Source organism: Anolis sagrei, chromosome 4, assembly GCF_037176765.1.
Source record: "Anolis sagrei isolate rAnoSag1 chromosome 4, rAnoSag1.mat, whole genome shotgun sequence".
Taxonomy (NCBI): Eukaryota; Metazoa; Chordata; class Lepidosauria; order Squamata; family Dactyloidae; genus Anolis; species Anolis sagrei.
In genome coordinates, this window is record NC_090024.1 from 220,784,813 (window position 1) to 220,812,618 (window position 27,806).

Sequence of the window (27,806 nt, forward strand, 5' to 3'; positions counted from 1 at the left end):
GATTGTAGCCCCTTATTTATGGAATGCCTTGCCTGTTGAAACCCGATCTATCCGAGACCTACTTGCTTTTCGGAAAGCCTGTAAAACCTTTCTCATCCGACAAGCTTTTGATGGGTGAATAACTCGGGACTATGTCTGTTCTTGTATTTTATTGTATTGTATTTTAAAGTTAATTGTATTGTTTTAATCTACTGCTGTAAACTGCTCCGAGCCAAATTGGGAGTAGCGGTATACAAGTCAAATTAATTAATTAATTAATAAATAAAGGTGCCTGTATGCTGTATACATGAAGTTTTCTGAGTAAACCAACTTCGTTACTTTTGAAGAAGAGTGTTTATTTTGTCTCTTGAGAGCATGACTTAAAGGCAAATATAGTTTAAGGAGAGTAGATGTTTTTGGACAACTAAAGGAACACTTCTGAAACTCTGCTGAATATATGTGTTTGTGCAATGACATGTCTTTGGCCCTGGCAGTTCAAAAGTACATCGCTTTAACAGCTGAGAGACCTAATTGCCTTGTATGAATGCTGGTGAACATCATTTTTCAAAAGGTTGTGCCTTTGAACAAGGTCATGCCTTTCCAGTGACCAGTGATTTTCCAAAAAGGTTATGAATCCCATTTCCCAGATGGTTATGGAGATTCATATTTTCCAAAAAAATTAACCTACACTTCCCAGCTGCCCATGATTATGAGATGGAGAAGTCATAGTCTGAAACACTTGAAGGACCAAAGCTTTCACACCTTTGACATATATAGCATTTTCTTTGAATGTTCAAAAACATTTCAAACACCTTATTTCAGAAAATAGAATCAATCTTGTAAGGTAAACAAGTTGGGGAATAGTGAGGGACAACAATAAGCCACTTAATAGTGAAATAAAAACACTTGGTCTCTGGCTGTACAGTAAATCAATGGCTGACTGAAAGATCGTCAATGAATACCAGGTGCTGCAGGGTATATTTCAGAGGAAGGAACTGGCAAAACCACCTCTGAGTATTTCTTGCCTATGAAAATCCTATAAAATTCATAAATCAACTTGAAGGCACGAAAACACACAACACTACACTTCTTCCCAAAAGCCAAAGTGAACTAAACAGATCATGTTGAAAGGAGGTGGCTCATTAGGAAGAAGCTAGTGCTTGGTAAAACAGGAGTGAATAGGAAAAGAAGAATAAAATAATTCAGGTGGAAAGACTGAAAGAAGCCACTGAACCTAAAGCAGGGATTTTGGTGACTGGTATGCTTGGAAGTTTAATTCAAAGGCTTAGCCATGTTATTCATGGGGCTGCAGTGGTGCAATGGGTTGAGCTGCTGAGCTGCTGAACTTTCTGACCAGAAGGCAAGCAGTTAAAATCCTCAGGGCAGGGGGAGCTCCCACTGTTAGCCTTAGCTCCTGCCAACCTAGCAGTTTGAAAACATGCAAATATGAGATCCATAGGTACCACCTTGGTGGGGAGGTAAACAGAGCTCCATGCAGTCATACTGGCCACATGACCCATGAGGTATCTATGGACAACATAGGCTCTTTGGCTTAGAAATGGAGATGAGCACCAGCCCCAGAACCAGAAGGGGAAGCTCTTACTTTTATCTGTATATCTGTGTTTCATTGCTTCTGGGCATTGCGTTTCCTTTGTGTATATGATGGAATCTGCCCTGAGTCCCCTCGGGAAGGTAGGGTGGAATACAAATAAAGCATTATTATTATTATTATTATTATTATTATTATTCTCTATCAGTATGCAAAGGGATCTTGCAGCATGTTGGAGACCACGGACACATGTACACTGACCACTTAGCTCAGTTTCAAACCAGCACAGAATCTAATGTGAGTAGATCAATAGGTACCGTTCTGGCGGTAAGGTAACGGTGCTCCATGCAGTCATGCCAGCCACATGACTTTAGAGGTGTCTATGGACAATGCCAGCTCTTCAGCTTAGAAATGGAGATGAGCACCAACTTCCAGAGTCCGACACGACTGGACTTAATGTCAGGGTAAAACCTTTACCTTTACCTAGAGCCACCTGAAGTTAACGTTGATTGGATGGCCATTAGTAATGAACCCGCCCACCCCATGCCTGTGCTTACTCCCAAGTAAATAGCTGGGGATCTAGCCCTTATTATTATTATTATTATTATTAACTTTATTTGTACCCCACTAGCATCTCCCGAAGGACTCGATGCGGCTTACACGGGCCGAAGCCTCAAATACAATACAATAGAAAACATAACACAACAATAAACAAAGCAAATCAAAACAATTAAGCAAAATAACCACAATGACAATACATCAAGACACTATTAAAACTGGTTCGGCCAGTGCAATGGGGTACAGGGTTAAAAGTGCTGAGATGGCAGGAGGAACGTAAGATTAAAAGTGCGGTGTGCAGCAACAATAGTTGTGCTAAAGTGCATCTAGGACTTGGGATGGGGATTCCTAATCTGCGAAGGCACATCGGAACAGCCAAGTTTTTAGGTTCCTTCTGAAAACTGCTAGAGTAGGGGCCTGACGAAGCTCTTTTGGAAGGGCATTCCAAAGTCGGGGGGCCGCCACAGAGAAGGCCCTGTCCCGTGTCCTCTGCCTTCCAGTCAGATCCAATCTATACCTGTTGAAAAAAACTCTACAAGCTAGCTGGCATTGCCCCCCCCCCCGATGTGCAATGGGAAGTTGTTGCTAAATGTTAGAGGAATAAGGTTGACCACTGTGAAATCCATCCACTACATGGCTACCAGCCTCCTCCCATAGACTCAAATCAAGGAAATGCTTTATGAGAACTACCACTCCTTTCGCCGTCCCCCCAGCAACAGCAAGGGTATCCCTCTGGGTAGCTAAGCCAGGAAATCCCAACTGGATGGCCCCTCATGAGGGTCTTACTCCAGGGGCAAACTTGGAAGTCCCTGAACAGACTCAGAAGTGGAGTGGGCAGGTCAAAAGACAATCTGGCAAAATGGCACTACCTAAAAGAACCCCACACCTTATGTGACTGTGGAGCAGAACAGACAACTCTGCATCTGTATGCTTGTCCACTATGCCCTGCCTCATGTACAGAGGAAGAATTGCTGGAGGCTACAGACAATGCCATTGCTGTTGCCTATTTTTGGTTAAAAGATATTTAGCCACCTGCGCTCCTTCTATTTTTATCGGTTTTATACTAATTTATGAAATGCTTTTGATACAAAATAAATAAATAAATAAATAAATAAGTCAGATCCAATGGAATGTCCTCTATCCAGTCCCAATTCAAGGTGCAGGTTCTTACCTACAAAGCCCTGAACGGTTTGGGACCTGTCTACCTGCGTGAGTGCATTTCTGTTTATGAACCTACATGCTCTCTTCGATCTTCCGGAGAGGCTCTCTCTCCCACCCCCATTGCAAACGTGACTTGTGGGGATGAGGGAGAGGGCCTTCTCTATGGTGGCCCTCCAACTCTGGAACTCACTCCCCAGAGATATTAGACAAGCCCCCACCCTGGCAGCCTTCAGGAAGAGCTGAGGACCTGGTTGCTCCACTGTGCCTTCCATGTATTAATGAAGAATAATACCCTGCCATGACCTACCTCTGTAAAATGGCCCTTGGTAGCACTTTATTCTCCTGTTAGTGCAATCACACCCTACTCTACCTCTCGGATCCTCTGCCTAAACACATTACATTGCTGCCTCACCAGTGTTTTTATTTTTTTTAAATCTATTCAAATCTGCCTGCACATTGTGATCAATTTCTATGTTCAATGTGTGATTTTATATTGTTGATGCATTTAAGTTTAATGGGTTTGTATTTTATTTTATTTTGCTGTGTTCTGTTGTATATTGTTTACTGTATTGCTGGGCTTGGTCCTATGTAAGCTGCCACGAGTCCCCTTGGGGAGATGGTGGCGGGATATAAATAAAGATTTATATTATTATTATTATTATTATTATTATTATTATTCAAAACACAACAAGATGAGTCCACAGCACTCTGCTGGGTGTTGAATTGGATCACACGTCAGACACTTCCCAAGTGTCTAGGACTGTGTGATGTATCAGCGAATAATGCGTGCAGATCCCAGTAAGGTGGCCTTCTGCAGCGGGCAGATGGTAATTTTGTCAGCGCCGACTGTGTTTAAGTGCAGGCCAAGGTCTTTAGGCCAGGGGTCCTCAAACTAAGGCCCAGGGGCCGAATGCAGCCCTCGCTCAGGGTCAACCTAAGTCTGTAATGATTTGAAAGCACACAACAACAACAACAACAACAACAATCCTATCTCATCAGCCAAAAGCAGGCCCACACTTCCCATTGAAATACTTATAAATTTATATTTGTTAAAATTGTTCTTCATTTTAATTATTGTATTGTTTTTAAGTGTTTTTTTTTGCACTACAAATAAGATATGTGCAGTGTGCATAGGAATTCATTCATTTTTTTTTCCAAATTATAATTCGGCCCTCCAACAGTTTGAAGGACTGGCCCTCTGTTTAAAGGGTTTGTGGACCCCTGCTTTAGGCACTACATCCAGTGTGCCAGTCACCACTGGGACCACCTTTACTGGTTTGTGCCAGTGTTGTCTTCTTCCTCTTCCTCTTCCCCTTCCTCTTCCCCTTCCTCCTCCTCCTGCTCCTCCTCCTCCTCCTCCTCTTCTTCTTCTTCCTCCTCTTCTTCTTCTTCTTCCTCTTCTTCCTCTTCCTCTTCCTCTTCCCCTTCCCCTTCCCCTTCCCCTTCCCCTTCCCCTTCCTCTCCTCCTCCTCCTCCTCCTCCTCCTCCTCCTCCTCCTCCTCCTCCTCCTCCTCCTCCTCCTCCTCCTCCTCCTCTTCTTCTTCTTCTTCTTCTTCTTCTTCTTCTTCTTCTTCTTCTTCTTCTTCTTCTTCTTCTTCTTCTTCCTCCTCCTCCTCTTCCCCTTCCCCTTCCCCTTCCACTCCTCCTCCTCATCCTCGTCCTCGTCCTCTTCCTCCTCCTCCCTTGAAGGGCAGCCTGGTTGGATTTTCTTGGGAGAGGGTGGAAGGTCGGGTTGGCAGGCTGCTGCTGGGCTGGAGGGCGGGGCTTCCAGGTTCCAGCCAGGCACCCGAGGGAGTTTCCTTCCTCGGCAGGAAGGGCCGGAGTCAGGCTGGTCAGCATCCTCAAGTCTCTCGAGCCACAGCCACAGCAGAAAGTGCCGGACGCATTCTGCCCTCCTCTTCCCGTCCAAAGCCGCTCTCAAGGCTCTGTCCAGGTTTCTTGCCCAGTGTGTGGTTCTGCTTCTTGAGCAGGGCCAGGGGAGACATGCCTGCGCGCCTGTCCCGGGGACCTGCTGTTGGGCTGCCGCCTTGGCTTCTCTTCTTCTCCCTCCTTCTCTTCTTGGCTGTTGCTGCCGACGAGGCGCGGGTTGGCTGTGCCAAGCTGGGGCGGTGCTGCGCGGGCCGGAGCATGGCATGCGTGGGCACCGGGTGGCGACCCGACGGCTCCCATGGGCCCTGCTACTGCGACCAGGCCTGCCCGCACACCTTGGACTGCTGCCACGATTACCAGCAGGTATGCCCAGGTAGGTCTCTGGAGCGGGCAGGTAGGGAGATGCGGGGCTGAGAACTCCCTATGGGTTATGCCAACGAGGAGTGGGTCATAATAAATTGTGGCAAGTTCTTGGTGGTATGGGGATCCCAAGTCACCTTGTCTGTCTCCTGAGGAATCTGTAGAACAGGGGCCCTCAAACTTTTCAACCAGAGGGCCAGGTTACAGTCCCTCAAACTGTTGGAGGGCTGGATTATAATTTGAAAAAAGCACAAATGAATTCCTGTGCACATTGCACATATCTTATTTGTAGTGCAAAAATACTTTATAACAATACAATAATTAAAATAAAGAACAATTTTAACAAATATAAACTTATTAGTATTTTGGTGGCAAGTGTGGGCCTGCTTTTGGCTGATGAAAAAGGATTGTTGTTGTTGTTGTTGTTGTTGTTGTTGTTGTGTGCTTTCAAGTTGTTTCAGATTTAGGCTGACCCTGAGCAAGGGCTGGGTAAATAACCTTGGAGGGCCGTATCCAGTCCCCGGGCCTTAGTTTGAGGACCCCTGCTGTAGAAGGACCAAGGAGCAACAGTGAGGAAGTTCTTCAGAAAGGAGATTCCATCTGAACATTAGGAAGAAGTTCCTCACTGCGAGAGCTGTTCAGTAGTGGAACTCTCTGCCCTGGAGTGTGGTGGAGGCTCCTTCTTTGGAGGCTTTTGAACAGAGGCTGGATGGCCATTTATTTATTTATTATTTAAAACATTTATATCCTGATCTTCTCAACCTCCATAGAGGGATTCAGACTGGCACCCCTGACCGCCATCTGTCAGGGGTGCTTTGAATGTGATTTTCCTGCTTCTTGACAGGAGTTTGGACTGGATGGCCCACAAATTCTCTTCCAATTCTGATTCTATGGCCCCAGAACAACTGACTGGTCAAGATTGGGAAAGGAGTACAGCAAGGCTGTATATACTCTCACTTGACCTATTCAATTTGTATGCAGAACACATCATGCAATGTGCCGGGCTTGATGAATCCAAGGCTGGAGTTAAAATGGCTGGAAGAAACATTCACAACCTTATATATGCAGATGATACCACTTTGATGGCCGAAAGCAATGAGGAGCTGAGGAGCCTTCTAACCAAGGTGAAAGAAGAAAGGGCAAAACCTGGGTTGCAGTTAAATAAGATTATGGCAACCAGACTGATTGGTAACTGGCAAATAGAAAAATAAAACATGAAGGCAGTGACAGAATTTGTATTTCCAGGTGCAAAGATTACTGCAGACGCAGACTGCAGCCGGGAAATCAGAAGATGTTTACTTCTTGGGAGGAGAGCAATGACCAATCTCAATAAAATACTGAAGAGTAGAGACATCACATTGGCAACGAAGATTCGCATAGTTAAAACAATGGTATTCCCTGTAGTAAAATATGGATGCGAGAGCTGCACCATAGGGAAGGCTGAGCGAAGGAAGATAGATGTTTTTGAACTGTGGTGTTGGAGGAAAATTCTGAGAGTGCCTTGGACCGCCAGAAGATCCAACCAGTCCATACTCCAGGAAAAAAAGGCAGACTGCTCACTGCAGGGAAGGATAGTAGAGGCAAAGATGAAGTACTTTGGCCACATAATGAAAAGACAGGAAAGCTTGGAGAAGACAGTGATGCTGGGGAAAATGGATGGGAAAAGGAAGAGAGGCCAACCACGGGCAAGCTGGATGGATGGTATCCTTGACACGACTGGCTTGATTTTGAAGTAACTGGGGATGGCCACGGCCGACAGGGAGCTCTGGCGTGGGCTGGTCCATGAGGTCACAAAGAGTCGGAAGCGACTGAACGAATAAACAACAAATCAGAAACAGTACACCTCTTGCGCCCAGTTGTTGAAAAAGGCAAGCCATCAGTTCTGTTTTACCCATTTGTTTTTTATGGGCTTTTCAAAAGCAACTGGTTGGCCTCAGTGGGAAGTGGAATGCAATTCAAAACAAGCCTCTTCTCTGATCCAGCACGTGGCTCTTCTTAAGTTGCCTCCCAGCTGCCTTACTCTGAATCCAATCAGTTCTATATCGAGTGCAGTACTGATGGACAGCAGCCGCCCTGGGTCTCATGTTTTTCTGCTATCCTTTTAATATGATCAAATGTCAGAGGATGGAAATCAGAGAGGACAAGAATGGTTTATATGGCGGTCCATGTTCTTGTTGTTGTGTGGCTTCAAGTCATTTCCGACTTGTGACCCTATCAGAGGTTTTTCTTGTTCCGAAGAGAGTTTGCCTTTGCTTTCCTCTGACCTGAGCCAAGGCCATTGAGTAGGTTTCTATATCCTTGTTACAAATTTGGTTTATTTTATGTTTTAAACTCTAGGTTGAACAATACTTACCCAGAATTCTGAAATACTAAAAAATCCCAAACTGTCCACCTGGTGGCTGAGACAAAGTGACACCTTTGCTTTCTTATAGTTGGCTTAATTTACAAAGGAGTCCCCGGTGGTGCAGTGGGTTATAGTGCTGAGCTGCTGAACTTGTTGACCGAAAGGTCGCAGGTTCAAATCCAGGGAGTGGGGTGAGCTCCCGCTGTTAGCCCCAGTTTCTGCCAACCTAGCTGTTCAAAAACATGCAAATGTGAGTAGATCAATAGGAACCACTCTGGTGGGAAGGTAACAGCACTCCATGCAGTCATGCCACCCACATGACCTTGGGGGTGTCTACAGACAACGCCGGCTCTTCGGCTTAGAAATGGAGATGAGCACCAACCTCCAGAGTTGGACATGACTGGACTTAATGTCAGGGGAAACCTTTACCTTTATCTTATTTCACAAAATTATGAAAAATATTGTGTATGAAATTACCTTTAACTTCAAGCTATGTGAAGTGTATGAGAAACATAATTGAATTTTATGCTGAGAGCTGAATCCCATCACCAAGCTATCTCATTATGTATGTATACGAAAATATAAGTATTCTAAAATTCTGAAAGAATATGAATTCCAAAACACTAGCAAAATCTGGGTTGCAGCGAGTTTTCTGGGCTGTATGGCCATGTTCCAGAAGCATTCTGTTCTGACATTTCACCTGCATCTATGGCAGGCATCCTCAGAAGTTGTGAAATCTGTTAGAAATGAGGCAAATGGGGTTTATATCTGTGGAATGTCCAGAGTGGGAAAAAGAACTCTTGTCTGCTTGAGGCAAGTGTGAATGTTGCAACTGGCCACCTTGATTAGCATTGAATGGCCTTGCAGCTTCAAATTCTGGCTGCTTCCTGCCTGGGGGAGTCATCAGGAGACCATACAGCCTGGAAATCTCACAGCAACCCAGTGATTCCAGCCATGAAAGCCTTCGAGAGGACTAGCAAAATCTACTAAAATAGTACCTTGAGTCCAATAGTGCAAAAGAACGGTTTGGATGGGATGGAGCCAAGTTCAAATTTGAGATACAGGGAATTGAGCCAGTTACTTTGCCAGCTGTATGTGATAACCTGCATGTATATGTGCAAGCTGATAATCTGAGTTACTGCAGAGGAGGGGTTTGAACACAAGACTTCAAAGCTGTCCAGCAGATTTACACACTTTATCAGACAACCAGCCAACTATTAATTTGGTATACAGGAGGGTTACATACTGATGAACATAAATGATGATCAGAAGGTTAAGGAACTTGTGCCTCTCCAGATGCTAATGAATTTCTATTCCCATTATCCATCGCCATGGATGCACTGGTGGGGGCTGATGGGAAATAGAGTCTGACAGCATCAGTTGTGCCATAGGTTCACTCTGCCTTGATTGCCAAAATTTCAGCTGTGATTGAAAAAATGCCATGTTTTTTTCACTCTTACTATCTTGTTAAACCCTTAGTCTACAGGGCACGGTTTTATTATTTCTCTCCCCAGCTTTCTATGATTTTGTTGGGTGTTTTCTGCACAATTTTTGAGGTTTTTTTTAGCTGCAATGATGAGTTTTGATTTAAATGACCAAAAAATAAGACTCTCGGGATGTTGTCCCTTCTGCTTGTGCAACCTTCTGCTCTCATTATAGTTTACCTTCATTCATAAACTGCACACAAAAACTTTTGAGCAAAACAAAAACAGATATGTGGATATCCTAAGTGGAAAAATTCAGGGCAAACAAAATTTATTCAACACATGTTGGCTGATAAGCATTTATTATGATCACCAAAATAACCTCAGTTACATCTCCAGATATACATAAGTTTATGGTTTTAATGATTGCTTATGTATTGTTTTTAACTATGACTTATGTTCAATTGTGGTTTCATTATTCATATTCATATTCATATTTAATTACTTATTAATCGCCCTCCATCCGAGAATGCTCTAGGTGATTTACAGTTAAATAAAATACATACATACAGAAATTAAAAATTAACAGAGATCGAATGCTCTAGTAAAAAGCCAGGTCTTAAGTACTAGAGCAAAAGGCCCTAAGTCACGCATGGCTCTCATATAGGTCGGCAAGAAATTCCATAAGGCAGGGGCAGACATAGAAAAAGCCCTGCGTCTGGTCCTTTCCAAGTGCACTTCTCTAGGACCTGGTATATAGAGTAAGTCACGTTGGGCTGGTCGTTGCGACCTCCGATGATGGGAGAAGGAGAGGCGGTCTCTAAGGTACGATGGACCCTGGCCGTAAAGAATTTTAAAGGTCAGAACTAGCATCTTATACAGGCCACGGTACTCAGTTGGAAGCCAATGTAAATGTTGCAGCACTGGTGTTATATGGCACCTCATGGGCATTCTTGTGAGTAACCTGGCTGCCGCATTCTGAACAATACGGAGCTTTCGGGTCGTAGACATTGGAAGACCCACATACAGGGCGTTGCAATAATTATTGTAATTGTTATGTAGTAGCATCGTAACGGTGTCCATTGTAAGCTGTCCTGAGTCCCCTTCGGGTGTTGAAAAGTGGGATAGAAATACGGTAAATAAATAAATAAAATTATTTACTTTCTCTCTGTATCTCTCTCACACACACTCTTGTATATATCAACCTCATATTTTAAAGTGGTGCCATCTTGTGGACTTTTACAAAAATAGCAGTGGATTGGTTTTTCCAAGCATAATACTGTTGGGTTGCTGTAAGTTTTCCAAGGCGAATGACTGAATGACCTCACAACCTCTAAGGATGCCTGCCATAGATGCAGGTGAAATGTTAGGAGAGAATGCTTCTAGAACATGGCCATACAGCCCGAAAAACCTACAACAACCCAGTGAATGACCATATTCCAGAAGCATTATCTCCTGACATTTTGCTCACATCTATGGCAGGCATCCTCAGAAGTGGGCAAAATGTCAGGAGAGAATGCTTCTGGAACATGGCCATACAGCTCGTAACACTCACAGCAATCCAGTGATTCCAGCCATGAAAGCCTTCAACAACCTATTGTAACACAGTTGCCTTAAAAATTTCCACGCATAACCCCATTTATCTGGAAAAATATTTAACTGTTCTAAATGTTAGTATAGAACACCTACTTTGGAAGATCATTTCAAAATGATTTCTCCTAACTGTATGAACGCAATTGTACTGTCTGGTCCACTGCCTTATTTAGCTTGTGAACACTGCTAAGCCATAGGATTGGCCTAATACATTTCACTGTCTGGGACACCTTCTGCCTGCTGTATCAAATTAGGTAGTAATGAGGCAGAAAAATCCCACAAGTACCTCTCTACCTTTTTTGACAATAAAACTTATAAAGAACTAGCTATTTAGTTTCCCCTTCATGACCACCCTAAATTTCCTGACTGAGGCAGCAATCCCCCTTTGCATAAGGATAAAGCATATGTTAGCCCTAGCTTCTGCCAACCTAGCAGTTCAAAAACATGCAAATGTGAGTAGATCACTAGGTACCACTCTGGTGGGAAGGTAACGACGCTCCATGCAGTCATGCTGGCCACATGACCTTGGAGGTGTCTATGAACAATGGCAACACTTCAGCTTAGAAATGGAGATGATCACCAAACCCCAGAGTCAGACACGATTGGACTTAATGTCAGCGGAAAACCTTTACCTTTACTTTATAGCATATGCCTATTTTTTTGGCCCTATTGGTCGGTTCAGAAACATCATCCAGGGGTGCATCTATACTGTAGAACAGAGGCGGTCCTAGGTAATTTTCAACGGTAAGCAAACAGTATTTTGCCCCCCTCCCCAACCAATCACTGATATATATTTTCTGTTTGTCGTGGGAGTTCTGTGTGCCATATTTGGTTCAATTCCATCATTGGTAGAATTCGGAATGCTCTTTGATTGTAGGTGAACTATACATCCCAGTAACTACAACTCACATATGTCAAGGTTTATTTTCCCCCAAGAGCACCTCAAGAGCGCCCCTGGGCAAAATCAACTATACTGCAAATGCTTACTTTGCGTATTGGGTTGAGCCGCCCCTGCTGTAGAATTAATAATTTGACAACACTTGAACTGCCATGGCTCAATACTATGAAATTCTGGGAGCTGTAGTTTTACAAGGTCTTTACCTTTCTCTTCCAAAGAGTGCTGGTGCCTCAGCATACTACAAATCCCAGGAATCCACAGCAATGAGCCATGGCAGTTCAAGTGGTGTCAAATTGCATTAATTATCACGTGTAGCTGCACCTTATGTTTAACTTCTAAAGTGCTGATACTCTTGTCCTTTTTTTTCTGAGAGACTGAGACTGTCAAGCTGGTAGTACAGAGAATGAGCAAAAGCTGGAGATGTTCTTCTTGTCCCCACAGTGGTTTCCTGTGTAGTCTCTGACTGGAGTGAATGGAGCAGCTGTGCAGAGCCTTGCAAGGCAACACACCGTGTTCGGAGGAGGCACGTGATCCAGGAGCCAAAAAATGGGGGTGAAGCTTGCCCTTCTCTAGAGGAAAGGGCTGGTTGTTTGGAATATTGGACACGACATGGAACAGAGTGCAAGCAATCCCTTAGTAAGTAGAGCAGGGCACTCACTGGGGATTCTAACTTCCATCTTGATCTGCTACAGAGGAAGTTTGTAAGGCTGGCACCGGACCATATCCCGGAACTGACAGGGCTGTGTGTGGACATGTTGTTAGGTCCTGTGCTGTTTTGTCTTATTTAAAATGCGGATTTTTGGCACTGTCTGAAAGCATCCTTCAAGGGCCCATAGCAATGTTGACAGTAGAATCCCTCTCCAGTTTCTTTGGCCTAGCACCAGATATACATAAGTTTCTTGGTAAGAGATTCCTTGCAGATGTCAGTAACATCTCCTTCATGTTCCTCTAACATATTTCTGTGCTGCATTACATATCCAGGCACAGAGGGCATTTGGGTATATGATGTAGTACCAGCTGACTGGTGAATTGGAGGAACTGTCCAAAAATAACTTTTTCTAGTTTGCCCGGGTTAGTGTGGATTTACAAAAGCCAACATGAGTTCTAAAGAACCAGTTCTTTTTTCTTAGCATTACAAATAGCTTACTAGTTTAGGTTATTATTCCCTTTCCCCCCCCTCCCCTCTCTTTATTTTGTGTGGCCAAAATAAAATCCATAGTATGTGTGTGTGTGTGTGTGTGTGTGTGTATGTATATATATATATATATATATATATATATATATATATATATATGGCATATTTTTCTACGAACCCTGTTGAGAATTATTATAAAAATATTGCATGCCTTCCATCTTAGTTACTGGAATGATAATATGCAGATCTGCTTTCACAATAAAGAGATACTCTTGATCCAGGGTAAGGACGAATTCCCCTTTCTGTTTAGTAAAATGATGAATAATCACAGGTTATGTGGAACTGTGGGAGAAAGCACTCCTTGGTTTCCTGCCAGAGGAAAAATAACAGAGCATTAAAGTCCATAGATGTCCCAATCTTTAGTGTTCTGTAGATGTAACCAGGCTTGGAGCGCAGCTGTCACTTATCATGTTTGTGATGTTTTCTTTTTCCCTTTTGATGTGAATAGTCCCAGCGTTAATAACCACTGGAGGCTATGGGAAAGCAAGGAAAAAGCGTGCAGTGTCTAGTGAGAATGAAAGAAATGGGTAAGTTAATGCCCTTGAGCATTGTAATCTATAGAAGTGCCATTGTTTCCCCCTCCCTTGGGCTGCACTGTTGACTGCCTGGCATATAGTAAACAATAATGATTGTAGGGTTTATCTCTTCTTAGCACCCTGGTTGTGATTTGACACCAACTTTCTTTTGTGGACTCTTGAAAGATATATAATTCTCTGCTTGATTGCTCCAGCCCAGGATTCTGCAGGGTGGAGCCATGACAATTAATGTGGGGCCAAAGTGCTTTGTAGAGCAAACATACCTACAGAGTAATAAAACTGGACGAGAAGACTTCAAAACAATATAGCTTCATATCATAGAATCATAGACTTGGAAGTGACCATGTGGGCTATCCAGTACAAGCCCCTGCTATGCAGGAAAAGCACCCCTGACAGATGGCCATCCAGCCTCTGTTTAAAAGCTTCCAAAGAAGGAGCTTCAACCACACCATGAGGCAGGGAGTTCCATTGTTGAACAGCTCTCATGGTTAGGAAGTTCTTCCTAATGTTCAGGTGGAATCTCCTTTTCTGTAAATTGCTCCAAGTCCTAGTCTCCAGGGCAGCAGAAAACAAGCCTGCTCCCTTTTCTTTATGGCAGCTTTTCAAATATTTAAACATGGTGATCATGTGTCTTCTCAACCCTATATATGCTTCCCTAAACTCTAGCATGGAAAGTTACATTTTAAAAGTAATATGTTTCAATTACCATTTTTAAAAAAAAGACATTGCCATTGCTTTTTGTGGCACATTATGTTATTCACTGTATTTTTCTTACTACTCATTATATTTTTATTTATATCGCTTGCTTAGGCTTGATGAGAGAATGACATAAACATTGAAAAAACTCTTTTCAAATTGCTTGTTGAAATGCTGAAAATCTATTTTCGAAGTAACTTAAAAATAAATAGAAAGTATGTTACACCAATAAATGTATGTTCTTCTCATTTCTGGCATTGCTTTTGGAGTACAGCTTTAATTGGCCAACATTTTAAAAAAGCAACTCTTCACAATTATGGTAACGACATTTCTAGTAAAGCATTGCTTTTAAATTCTGTGTATGCTTAATCCAGTATACATACACTTTCCCTTATTTCCTAGTTCTGGTATTGATTTTAAGATAGTTTTCAGCATTTTACAATTTATATTGCGTTGGCACTATTTCTGCCATCATTTAAAAAATGGTAGGGTTGGGTAGAGCATAGGTGAAAATAAATTCTTCAAATGTCACAGATATTTTCTCCCACAGAAATCCAGACTCACACAAGCTATGGAATAAGGAGTAAAATTGTTTTTGGGTTGTCTATCCCATGATCAGAAAGTTGAATGTTTCTCTATGAACAAAACAAATGTGTTCCATGAACATGGTAAAACAATATTGTAATGTGTACTTTCGGGTTTTCTTCATACAGGAAATATTTTCTATTCCATAGAGGAACATTTCAGCATTTGATCTGCCACCTAAATTATGCAGCCTAGAATGGCCTCCCCAGTTTGTTACCCTATAATTATGTTGGACCACAAATAGTCATGTTGGCTTGTAGTATTTAAAGTGGCCATGCTGATTGAGAGATTCTGTAATCTGTGGTCCAAAAAAGTTACTTTATCAGTTTTGACATGGGCTACATCTACACCATAGAATTAATGTAGCTTGGCATTAACTGCCATGGCACCAGTACTTTTTGGCATAGAAGGCGAAAGACCTGGTGAAACTACAACTCTTATGATTTCATAGCATTGAGTCAAAGCAGTTAAAGTCATGTCACACAGCTTTAAATCTACAGTGTACATCGGTGGTTCCCAACCTGTGGTCCACAAGAACTAAAATATGGTCCACGGCCTAACCGTTACTACTACAAATAATAAAACAGCCCAACCAATTTTTTCCCTTGTTGTCTTCATTTTTAGGCCTGTTCCTGGGGTTATTTGGGGTGCTGATTCAGAAAATTGCATTGGATAGACCACATCAGCTCTAGGTTATTAAATATGCTGTTCTGTGGGTGAGCAGATGGTGACTACTGGATGGCATTTGTTCTGCATCAGAAACTAGAGCTGATGTGGTCTATCCAATGCAATTTTCTGAATCAGCACCCCAATTAACCAAACCAAATCTAAAGTTGATCAAAAACCGATTTGTAACCCCTTTGGTATTAATGTTGGAGAGTGGTCTCTGGTCAAAGTGGTCCCTGGTCAAAAAAAGGTTGGGAACCACTGGTGTGGATGCACCAGAGATATAGGTTGAAATAAATGTGCATAGGATTGCCATCCTCTTCTGTCTTTTCCATGTCAGGTATTGTGTGGAATTTCAGCTCACAGCCATCACAGAGGGATGTTTGAATGGAAACAGTTCATACACTCATTGGATGAAGTATCTCAGTGAGGGTCACAGAGTGTGTGTGGAGTGCCAGCACCCGGCTTTGGATACCAGGAGCCTGCACTGCTCTGGAGATGGCAGTGGAGCCAAGAAGTAAGTCTCTACCATTCCCTTTTGCTCAGTTGGATGGGAAATATTTTCATTTCACTGTATTTAACATTTATATAGCCGGCAAGAAACTTAATGAGAAAGGATTGATAAGCATTTTAGACATCAGATGTTCGTGTCAGTCCAGGATAGGAATCACACAACTCTGTAAGTATTCTTGGACTGCACCTCCCAGCATTCTTCACCTAGGGTGATGCTGCAGAAATCTGATGGGATTTGTAATCTAAAAACATCTTCATGATTTCTCTGGCTATTCAGGAGAAATCTTAAGAGATGGCTTTTAACCAATGGACACATTGCTTGCCAGGTCTATATTTGGTGATAGCAACCTGTGGCCCTCCAGGTGTTTGGTCCTCTAACTCCTTGAAGCTCTAGCCAGCTTGTTCAATGGTCAGGGATGCTGGGAGCTAAAGGGTGGATGAGGGATATCCAGTGGTAGTTTTTCTCTCTCCAAGATGCACTGGACTTCATCAGCACACATGTGGAAATCCCAATGTACACGCAAGCAGATTTCTTGTCTCTCTCTTTCCCCAACTGTTAATTCAAGCTCTGTTTAATATTATACGAGAGAAACAAAGGCATGGTTGCAGAGAGTTCTCATTGTTTTCCTATTGTGCTTCCCTTTAGCTACCTGTGTGTCTGTGGATCCATTTTTTGACAGTTCGATCAGCTGTTTCTGGCTTTTTAAACACGTGTACTGGAGCAGTCCACATAGTAGGATGGGAAGGAAATCGTTTTCCATCATTGCAGAGATATACAGTCATGTGAAGGTGCACATTTTTTTGGCGAAATTTTTATTTATTTATTTATTTGATTTGTATACTGCTACTCCCAATTTGGCTCGGAGCAGTTTACAGCAGTAGATTAAAACAATACAATTAACTTAAAAATACAATAAAAACAAGAACAGACATAGTCCCGAGTTATTCATCCATCAAAAGTTTGTCGGAAGAGAAAGGTTTTACAGGCTTTCTGAAAAGCAAGTAGCTCTCGGATAGATCAGGTTTCAACTGGCAAGGAATTCCATAAATAAGGGGCTACAATCAAGAAGGCCCTCTGCCTAGTAGAGGACAGATGATAAGTCTGGATGTTGGGGACTTCAAGCAAATTTTGGTCTTCGGACCAAAGTAATTTCTGGGGTTGGTAGGGGGATAAGCGGGCCCTCAGGTATGCTGGCCCCAGGTCATATAAAGCCTTAAAGGTATTGGGTTTTAAGCGCACCTTTTAAACACATGCTTTTCAGCTATTAGCCCAATTCTGTCTGCATTTCCTCCAAAAGTTGTTTAACCCCACTTTTATCCCAGTTACCTCTGGGTTATAGAGAGACGGTATGCATCAAATCTGCAAATGTGGGGGATGACTGTATTTAACTATTACTTAACTTTCATCATTTTCAAAAGTGCTTCATCATTTTCAAAAGTGCTTTTTCCAGGACTCCAGATACATTTTATTTGAAACATGAACTGTTGGGTTGTTAGGGGCTATAAACACACTCAGTGGTGGAAAATCACTATTCAGGCCAATAAAGCCTTTGAAGGTAGGCTTTTTTATGGCATCAACAAGATCAAGGTCTGTTAGGTCTCTTTCAACACACACTGCCCTTCCATCTGTGATACAGAGCAGCAAAGTTATTTTGATAGAGAGCAATAACAGCCAGTAATACTGTCAGGAAAGGCTGTAAAACACAGTAAAATGTAAATGGAAGTTAAAGTCTGACACAGCTTTATTCTGTTTGGAATCCCTGGAGACTAATACAAGCATGAGATGAGGTAACATTAAAAATCAGAGTCTCAAGATTTTAAGAGAGGCAGACCAAAATCTACTGTTCTTTAAAATCTTTTTGATGCAAATTTAGAGACCATCCACACTGAGGAGTTATATCAGTTTGATACCACTTTAAGTGCAATGGCTCTAGTCTATGGAACTCTGAGATTTGTAGTTTGTTGTGGCACCAGAGCTCTCTGACAGAGCAGGGTAAATAAATATCTCACAAAACTACAAATCCCAGAATTCCATTGCATTATCAGAAACCTCAACCCTAAGTACTAGCAAAGCATTAATCTAGCTCAAACAGATAGTTTAACAGAGTTGCAAACATTAACAGGATAATACAATAGAGAAGCTGAATGCCTCTTCCGGGGTTGCAAGCCAAATCTCAGAATGTCCCAAGTACAGGGTTGAATCAGAACCCATAGCTGTGATCCAGGGTAAGTTCAGGGTTCAGGAAACACAAGATGGCAAGAGTCTAGGGTCTTAGCTTCTAGAACTGATGTTGCAGCCAGCAACAAGGTGCCAGGCTTGAGTTAACTTAAATCCTAAGTGCACAGATGTTACCTGTTGCTGGCTGTCTTCTCAACTGTTATCCAGGATCTGCACAGCTGAGAACTCTCTTTTCGCAGGTCCATGAAAGCTGGAACTGTTAACTCTTCCTCAGCCTGCTCCAAGGAACTTGCTTGCATTTGTTCTGCAAGCTGAGAAATAATAGCTCCTTTGATGGGTATTTCTTCAGAGCTTGGTTGAAGGAGCTGCTAAGTACTGCTGGGCTCCAACTCAGCTGCTGAGCCTTTCACCAGTATCTCCTCATCCTCACTTTCCATGCTATCCACAACAGCCATGAAAGGCAAACTGCTATAATTTTGTAGTGTGGATACAAGCTTAGGAGAGTTCACAAATCCCTAGGCATTGTGCCTTAGTTGCCTCATTCAGTTGTGAATTGCATCTATGAGTGATAACCTCATAACCACACATTGAAGATGAATCCATTAATGGAAGCCAATGCTGTCAAACCATATAGATTCATGTCTCTATTTTCTCTATAGATTCATGTCTCTATTTTCCCGCCAATCTCAGCAGTATCGTCTTGTTTTGTCTTTAACCCTATTTATTGAAATGCAGTTTTTTTAGTTCTTGAGACAATACATCACTGTGGAAAAAATAAGTTTATGTTCTGAACTTTCCAAAATGTGCCATTAGCAGTGCTGGAGGTGAAGACAGAAAAATTATAGTAGTCATCCTGACCTGACATCCAAGTTAGCCTCTGCTGGAAGTAGTACTGACAAACGGCCCAGCTGTCCATGCTAATGCACTTTCTGAGCCTGTCTCAAATCCAAACATTGGCAGATCGTCTCCATGCTTGGAGTTCCACCAAGTACAAATCAACCTCAGAAAAAGTGAATGACCCCTGTTTGAAGCAGAGAGGTTAATCTTGTCATTTTTCTTTTAGAGAAGAAGCACCCTTGGATCTAGACCACACTGAATTTTTTTCCAGAAAAATCACTCAATACCTGGTTGCTCTTTGTCTCCCAAGATGCTGTTTTCAGCATGTACTATGAGGAAAGAAACAACCAGGAAAAAAACCGATATTTTTTGCAGAAGCTCAGTGCAGGGCTCTAGTTTAGACATGAGTTCCAGAGTTTTTTTTCCTCCAAGATAAAAGCATGTTAAGCATATTTTCTTTCAAGCAACTTTACTTTTTTGCAATTTGGCCTGTTGTTGGCAATATTTTGCCCCCTTCTCCAATATAAAAAAACACTTGAATTGTCCAAGTGCTTTCAAATAATTTCCCGTTCAGAGATGCTTTGGTCTTTTCCATGTCCTTGTGTCTTTTGCATCTTTGGTTTTCAATGGGAGTCTCCCACTGTGGATGGTTTCCTCCTCTCCAACCTTGTCCTTCCTTCTTGATAACTGCTCTTTATGTCAATTCCTGTAAGATTTATTCTCCCCTACAAGGTGCCCAAATGTTAAGATTTCATTTTTGCTTTCCGTGCTGGAATCTTCTTTATTTGGAAAGATTACTCTTGCTAGATCTCATAAAAAGCCCTTCAACATGATGACACTGGCTTAACAGAGTGATCTAATTTCAGTTTTTGTGTATGTGTAGCACTTGGTTGAATTAGTTCAGCCATGTTTGGAATTTCCCACAAGGTCATGTCTTGGGCAACTGGGCTGGTTTACCAATATTCTTTCCCCTTTCTTCCTGAAATAAGCTTTTGAAGAGGTATCAGGTCATTTTTTTCTAACATGTAGGAAGTGATAACATGAAACTCTGCCATTCCTGATTACTTGAGAGGGGAAAGCAGGTGGAGAAAGTCTTTAGAATGAGCATAAAATGAGCTAGCCTTCTGGAGACAGTTCATTTCTGAGGGTTGGAGATGATAGCTTAAGCATCTGTCCAAAAGCAAATGTAGACTCATATAATGCATTTTAATTATTAATTATTATTATTATTATTTACAGTATTTATATTCCATCCTTCTCACCCTGCAGGGGCAAGCTTGCAAACTCTGTGTCTTTTGTATGTTTATTTGTTTGTTCTGTCAAAAATGTAATATAACTGTTTGGTTACCTGACACGATAAATAAATCCTGCAGGGGACTCAGGGGACAATGTACATATACATGGCAAACATTCAATGCCATAGACACAGAACATATATAGACAGACACACAGAAGCTATTTAACATTCCAGCTGCATGAGGGTATTCTGGTCACCAGGGGAGCTGTCCCTTCACCGTCCATTTTGTGACAGTGAAGGAGTACTTCCTCACTCTTTTGCTTGCTTGCTGGAGATTTTATGGCATTGTAAATTAGTTAAATTAGCCTCCCCGCATAAGCGGTACCTAAATTTCCTACTTGACAGATGCAGCTGTCTTTCAGGCTGCAAAGGTTGACAGCAAGCTGCACAATGGTCGGAAGGTCACTGCGACCTGGGCTGGCTTCAGACTCATGATCTTTCCGTCAGTAGTGATCTTAATGGAAGTCAGCTGCACCACAGTCCCGGCGCCCCAGTCCCAGTTTTAACTGCATTGGATTGCATTATGAGTTTACACTGACTGTATAATGCAGTTTCAAACAGTATTATATGGCAGTATAGATGGGGCCCTAGTTTGCAAGATCTAAATATATTTTGTCATATTTCATATATTTAATTCATATTTAATTACTTATTATTTGCCCTCCATCCGAGAATGTCCCACATGCTGGCTGGGAAAAGTCTCAGCTGGTCTTCGATTAACTGGAGACAATTTCAAGTTAGACCTCCACCATAACTTTAAAAGGTTCCAATAACATAAAAAATAAATTATATATAAATACAAATAAATCCGACACCAGTAAGGTGGTTGTGAGTTTTCCAGGCTGTGGTATCTTAAATTACTGGTGTGGAATGTATTGTCGAAGGCTTTCATGGCCAGAATCACTGGGTTGTTGTGAGTTTTCCAGGCTGTATGGCCATGTTCCCGAAGCATTCTCTCCTGGTTTTGCCTGCAAACCTCTGAGGATGCTTGCCATAGATGCAGGTGAAACATCAGGAGAGAATGCTTTGGGAACATGGCCATATAGCCTGGAAAACTCACAACAACCCAGTGATTCTGGCCATGAAAGCCTTCGACAATACATTCCACACCAGTAATTTAAGATACCACACTAATAATGAATGAGCAGTAAAATATTACAAAAATGTAGTTATGTATTTTTCCATTTAGTACTTTGAAATCCTAAAACAATCAATCTTTAAATTGATATTGTGATTGTTAGAGTATTTCTAACAAAAAGAAAGGCATTAGAAGATTCAGGCTTGAGTAAGCATAGCTGACATTTGCAAAGAGCATGCATTGGGAAATGCTAGAAGATTCAGTGCCTCGTGCTTGCAAGGATTAGTTGTTCCTTAAGGTTTGCTGTAAATGACGCCAGTTGTGGAGTACAGTTTGGTGATGGACACTTATGAACATGCAGATAAGGAAGGATGTAAGAAAATGTTTTTCAAGTATAACTTTATGTGCTTTTCTCCATCAGCAGGTCCTAATCTGTAACTGATCTGAGGACAGTTTGTGCATCATGTTCCCTGAAAATAAGCTTCTGGTATCAATACAGTGCTGCTTTTATAATATATAGTTGGATTCATCACATACTTTGGCACTGCATACTAAGAGTTTTTATATGGTCAAAACTAAGGTTGCTGGAATATAACCCTCTGTATCAAAGACAAAAATCTTGAAATTAGTAGAATATGAACCTCTGAGGCTACTTTATACCATTAATCCATTTAGTTTAGTAATTTCTGTTCTAATTTGGGACAATCCTCTAGGATTTTATTCAAGGATACTTACAGTTTTGCTACCCGGGTCCTTTTTTTGTATTGGCAATGCCGTGGATATCTATCCATGTCATATCTATCCATTAAAAAAAAAAAAACAAACCTCAGGTTGCCTCTTCCTGGGAGCCATGTATCATCCTGCGCAGTATTAAGGTAGAAGTATGGAGAAAATGCCACATGGAGGTAATATATTGGTTTTAACAAGGGATATTGGTTTTAACTTGTATATTGTATGTTTTGTTGGCTGTAAGCCACCTTGGGCCCTTGAGTGGGGGAAGGTGGGATATAAATTTCTTAAATAAATAAATAAATAAATAAATAAATAAATATATTGTAACTTGGTAATTTGGAATTTTTCAATGGGGACATCAAAACACGTAATTCATAACACACCTGACAGTTCTAGTAATGCGCAGTTAAGTTGCCAGAATGCCCAGGCTCAAGTCCTTTGGTGTTTCAAAATGACTATGCCAAGTGTGTCACTTGGTCTCAATCCAGGTCATTCTGTAAAAACAAAACAATAGATGACACCATGTGATATATAAACAACATAAGGATTGATTGAAGTGTTTATGCTTTGTTTTAGAGTTTGGAACAGTTAAAATTTTGACAACAGCAACCATAATCCTAAGCCAGCATGACCACCTGGTTATACTGGCCAGGGAATTCTGCGAGCGTAACTTTTCTAGTCTCCTCTATTTTCATATTATTTATTTATTTACATACCATATTTATACCCCATCCTTCTCACCCCGAAGGAAACTCAGAGTAGTATTACACATAGGCAACAATTCAATGCCATAAAACAATTAAAATAAACATTTACATTAAAACAAAGAATTAAAAAATCTAAACATTACACCAATTATTAAAACCACACAGTACAAGATCATAACCCAGAGCCGTTCCAGTTGTCATTGCACATATTCTGTATCCATTTATTGCACTACAATAGCCATATTTTTACTTTTTTTTTAAGGCCAGGCTGGAGGAGGCTGATCTAATATGGGAGGGAGTTCCATAGCTAAGGGGCCACCACTGAGAAGGCTCTGTCTCTTGTTCCCACCAGCCATGCCTGTGAAGGAGGTGGGACCAGAGGCCTCTAGTATCTGATTCCACTTGCTGTCTGGTGTAACAGGTTTAGTGAACCATTAGCTGATCCACTGGTGAGAACGTAATGCATACTTTGATGCTGTCTTGGGAGACAGAAATATTTTATGTCACTGCATGATTTTATTTTGTTTTCTCTCCCAGGAACCAGTTACTGCATTGGCAGGCTGTGGGGAACCCAAGATGTAAAGGAACCTGGAAGAGAGTTCGCCAGCTGGGCACTTGTTCTTGTCCTTCTGTTCACAGCTTCTTGTTCATTTGATATCTGCATAACTGACTCTTTGCTTTGAACCTTAGTTTCTTGGCCACTTCATACTGACAAACGTTCAGTAGTGAAGGAACACACTGGACTACTGAGTGATACCGTTGAAGATCAGGTCATTCCTGCTTTAAGGAGCTGTTACCTTGAGCTAAACACAATTCTTTGGAGAACTGAAGCCCTACCTCAAACTTTGGTATTATTCTTATATAAAAAAAATCTTGAGTAGCAATATTTAGCGAGACTTGGGATAGAAAGGATTTGGGATAGCAGCATTTCACAAGTTGAGATAAGATCACCTACTGCCATAATGTCCTCACTTCAAGTCTCTTCACTTTCAACAGGGCTTATCCATCTGGAACAATAGCAGTGATTCTCTAGGAGGAATGCAGCAGTAAAATAAGAGGGATTAATGGAGATTTGATCTTTTTTGCTTTCTCCTCTCCCAGCTCAGCAACATGCTTATGATGAGCAAAAGGAGGAAGAAATCGCACTGACCTTCAAAAATATAGTTTGGTCTGAATATGTGTGACTTGGGGATTCTTCTGCTTGGATTTAATCCAAGACAGAAGAATTTGGGAGTTGGCATATCTCATCTTTTATAAGTCCCTGAAGTTCACCTTAATCCTGAGCTTAGAGAACTTTTTGGCGCATTACTAGTGATAAGACCTGAATGAATTTTGCACATGCAAGAGGAAAAAGTTCTAAATATGGCATTCATGTCAGAACTTTTCTTCCTGAGAATTCCCAGCATTTATTAAATCTTTTTGGAACAAGTTTCTAGCCCTTGCAGATGCTGCAAAGATAGTTCAAACTAATGAGGATAACAACTACCAAGATCATAGAAGCTAGATGTGGTTGAGTAAGATTTCCAAAGGGCAGTTTCCTGGATTGGAGAAGCAGAATACATATATACCAAACAATCACAATGTCCATATTTCTGTATAATTTATACTGCTAACAGATTACAGGTGTGTGTGTTTTCAAGTAGAATTAGCATTTTCACATGCCTGTTCATGCCTAGATAGATTGACTAATCTGATTTTATGTTATAGATCATGCATATGTGAAACTAAAAAAACCCCCTTATTTCACCCCTTTTCTCCCCCCTCAACTGTCCTTGCTAGATCCCAATCAATCCCTTGAATATGTGGATTGTGCAAATTGTGAAAGATATACAGCAAAATACAAATCCCACAAAAGAGTGACACCTTTAATGATCAACCAAAATGCACAAAATGCATCATTCAAGCTTTCAAAGCTCCACTGGCTTTTTTAATCTGGCAAAACATGTTTAAAAATCATACAGGGGAAGAAAAGTGATAGCCTACATTTAGTTAGTTTAAAAAATCCAATTGGGCACGGGAAGTCCACACAACTCCCTCCAAAACCCGTGCTTGGTGTGTGTGCATGCGCCAAAACCTGGGGTGTGTGTGGATGTGTAGACACTCTGACAGACCTTCCAACAGGGCACCCGGACACCAAAGAAAATTGCCCAGAAAAGTTTTAAAAATTAAAAATAACACACCTGGCTGCCATTACCCTGATGCCAGAGTCCTCCTGGCATGTAGAAATGACACACCAGGAGAAGGGGTGGGGGGAGAGGAGTGATTTTGCTCCTGCACCCCCTTTCTCCTGGCACGCCATTTCTAAATGCCACGAGAACTCCAGTACCAGGGTAATGGTGGACGGATAAGCTATTTGTAATTTTAAAGGGGTTTGGGGGAAGGGGTTACAGCCTTCTGGGTTACAACCTGAGAGGGCTATGTGGACTGCTGTCCACACATGGCCCATATTGGATTAGACCCACGTCTTTCAGACCCAGGTCTAATCCAGTACCTAATTAATCTGCCACAAAGCAGGGTTTTCCTGCTTTGTCACAAATAAGTTGTCTTTTACCCAAGGCATTGTTTGGAAAGGTTTGGAAGCCAAAGGTTTGTGTTCAAAGGTTTGGAAGCCAAGTGCTATGAGGAGCAGCTGAGGAAGCTGTATATGTTTAGCTTGAAGAAAAGAAGGCGGAGAGGGGACACGGGAGCCATGTTTAAATATTTGAAAGCATGTCACATTGAGGAGGGGGCAATCTTTTCTACTGCTTTGAAGACTAGGATGCAGAGCATTGGATTAAAATGGCAGGAAAAGAAATTCCAAGTATTGTCGAAGGCTTTCATGGCAGAAATCACTGGGTTGTTGTAGGATTTTTGGGCTGTATGGCCATATTCTTGAAGCATTCTCTCCTGACGTTTCGCCTGCATCTATGCCTCATACCTGCCATATATGCAGGTGAAATGTCAAAAGAGAATGCTTCTAGAACATTGCCATGCAGCCCAAAAAAACCTACAACTATCCAAGGAAATTCCATCTAAACAATCAGAAGAGCTTTGGAGAATGGTGGAGTCTCCTTCTCTGGAGATTTTTAAGCAGAAGCTGAATGGCTGTCTGCCAGGAATACTTTAATTGTGTTTTCTTGCATGACAGAGGGTTGGATTGGATAGCACTTGGCATCTCTTTTAATGCCATGGTGATTGTCCCCTATTCTGAGTAAGGCTACTTTCAGGAGGTGAATTGGGTCAAGGAATGATTGAAATCCCAGGAAACAGAATTAAAGGAGGATTGAAATCCCAGACAAATGTGCTGCTTCCATATTTGTTAAACTGAAAGCAAAACCAATGGGAGATTCATTCCAGTTATTTCTTATGGTCTGTTGTCTTCTTACACCTACACACAGCCTCTTGGGTTAGAATGATAGATTTAAAGGGGCCTTATGGGCTATCAGATCTAACCCGCTGCTCAATGTATGATATCCAGGTAAAGTATCCCCAGAAGGTAACTGTCTGGCCCCTTTTTGTGAATACACCCAGAGAAAGAAACCCCATCATCTGTAGACAATTGCTTCCATTTTCCAACTGCTCTCACTCTCAAAAAGTTCCTTCAGTTGTTGGTGAGTAAATAGCAAAGATGCCCTTGCAACCATTTCTTTGAATTAGCACAAGCTTTCAAACATCATAAACATCTGTGTGAAATATGGATGTCTTTCAGTTGCTGGCACAATGTGGAGGCACTAATCTGCGGAGATAAAAAAAAGTGTGTGTTTTTTTTGCCTCATCTGCTTATGAAAAGCTATAGAGGTGGTCAAACTGAGCATAATGCTCAAAATACTTAATTAAAATTTTCTGCACCTAAATTAAAATATCCAATTAAAATGTAAATGCCTGTTATTTCATGTAGAGCAGAAACACGGCGGTATGCTTCTATCATGGGGTGAATAGCTTGAGGTGGGGGATAATTTGGAAAGTATTTGGGTTAGAAATTAAATTCTCCCTGCCAATGCCATAGTTCCTGAACACCTGTCTTCTCTTGAAGTTAATTTTAAAAAAGAATTGCAATTATGGATTGCCTGCATTTCTTCTAGCTCTGCTCATGCTTTTCATTGGTCTGTAGATGTTTGATTTGCAGCAAAAGCCACTGGATTTGGTGAGGGTTATTCCCAAGTAAGTGCGTTTAGGCTAAGAGACCATTCACACTTCAGAATGATAGCAGTTTGACACCACTTTAACTGGCATGGCTCCATTGTATGGAATCTTGGGATTTTTAGTTGGCATGGCACTAGAGCTCTCTGACAGAGAAGGGTGAGTACCTTACAAAGCTACAGATCCCAGGATTCCATAGCAATGAGTCAATTAATGTGATATCAAATGGCAATAATTCTGCAGTATGGATAGAGCTGTACATGACTGGGAAGGAAGTCCTATGCAACTTAATGGGGTATTCTGTGAAAGGTCACATACAGAATCAGACTGGTGAAAAGACTGATCTCTTGGGCACTTATTAAACTTTTGTGCCTGGAAATAGTGGAAGTTTATTTTCTTTCTGTAACCCTGGGATTTAAAAAAAGGACAACTAATACTTTAAGTTGTCCTGTCTCTACTTAGCTATTCTTTCCGCTCCCTCACTTTTCATTTGAAAAATATGTATCTATCTCTGTGCTACATTCACTTTCCAATGTTTGAGTGATATGTTAGATGGTGACTCCCATCTTCCATAGGCAGCATGCCCAATGTACATGCAGACTGAGGATAATCTGGTTCATTTTTTTGAGAAACTGCAAGTCGCTTCTGGTGTGAGAGAATTGGCCATCTGCAAGGACGTTGCCCAGGGGACGCCCAGATGATTTGATGTTTTACCATCCTTGTGGGAGGCTTCTCTCATGTCCCCGCATGAGGAACTGGAGTTGATAGAGGGAGCTCATCTGCCTCTCCCCAGAATTGAACCTGCAACCTGTCGGTCTTCAGTCCTGCCGGCACAGGAGTTTAACCCACTGCGCCACCGGGGGCTCCATCTGGTTCATAATTACAACACATACCAAGGGTCCAAAGTTGAAGGCTGGTCATCAGTTATGGA

General features: G+C 41.7%; 1 protein-coding gene across 1 annotated transcript; it reads left to right on the forward strand.

Moving 5' to 3' along the window:
- The first annotated feature begins 4,937 nt into the window (after nucleotides 1-4,937).
- Nucleotides 4,938-26,614, forward strand: LOC132773151 (somatomedin-B and thrombospondin type-1 domain-containing protein-like). The gene is made up of 5 exons (XM_060772137.2): nucleotides 4,938-5,489; nucleotides 12,177-12,371; nucleotides 13,379-13,457; nucleotides 15,754-15,930; nucleotides 23,294-26,614. Exons 1-5 carry the CDS (start codon nucleotides 5,231-5,233, stop codon nucleotides 23,409-23,411), a joined length of 828 nt encoding a protein of 275 aa, XP_060628120.2. The 5' UTR covers nucleotides 4,938-5,230; the 3' UTR covers nucleotides 23,412-26,614.
- The last annotated feature ends 1,192 nt before the right edge of the window (nucleotides 26,615-27,806 follow it).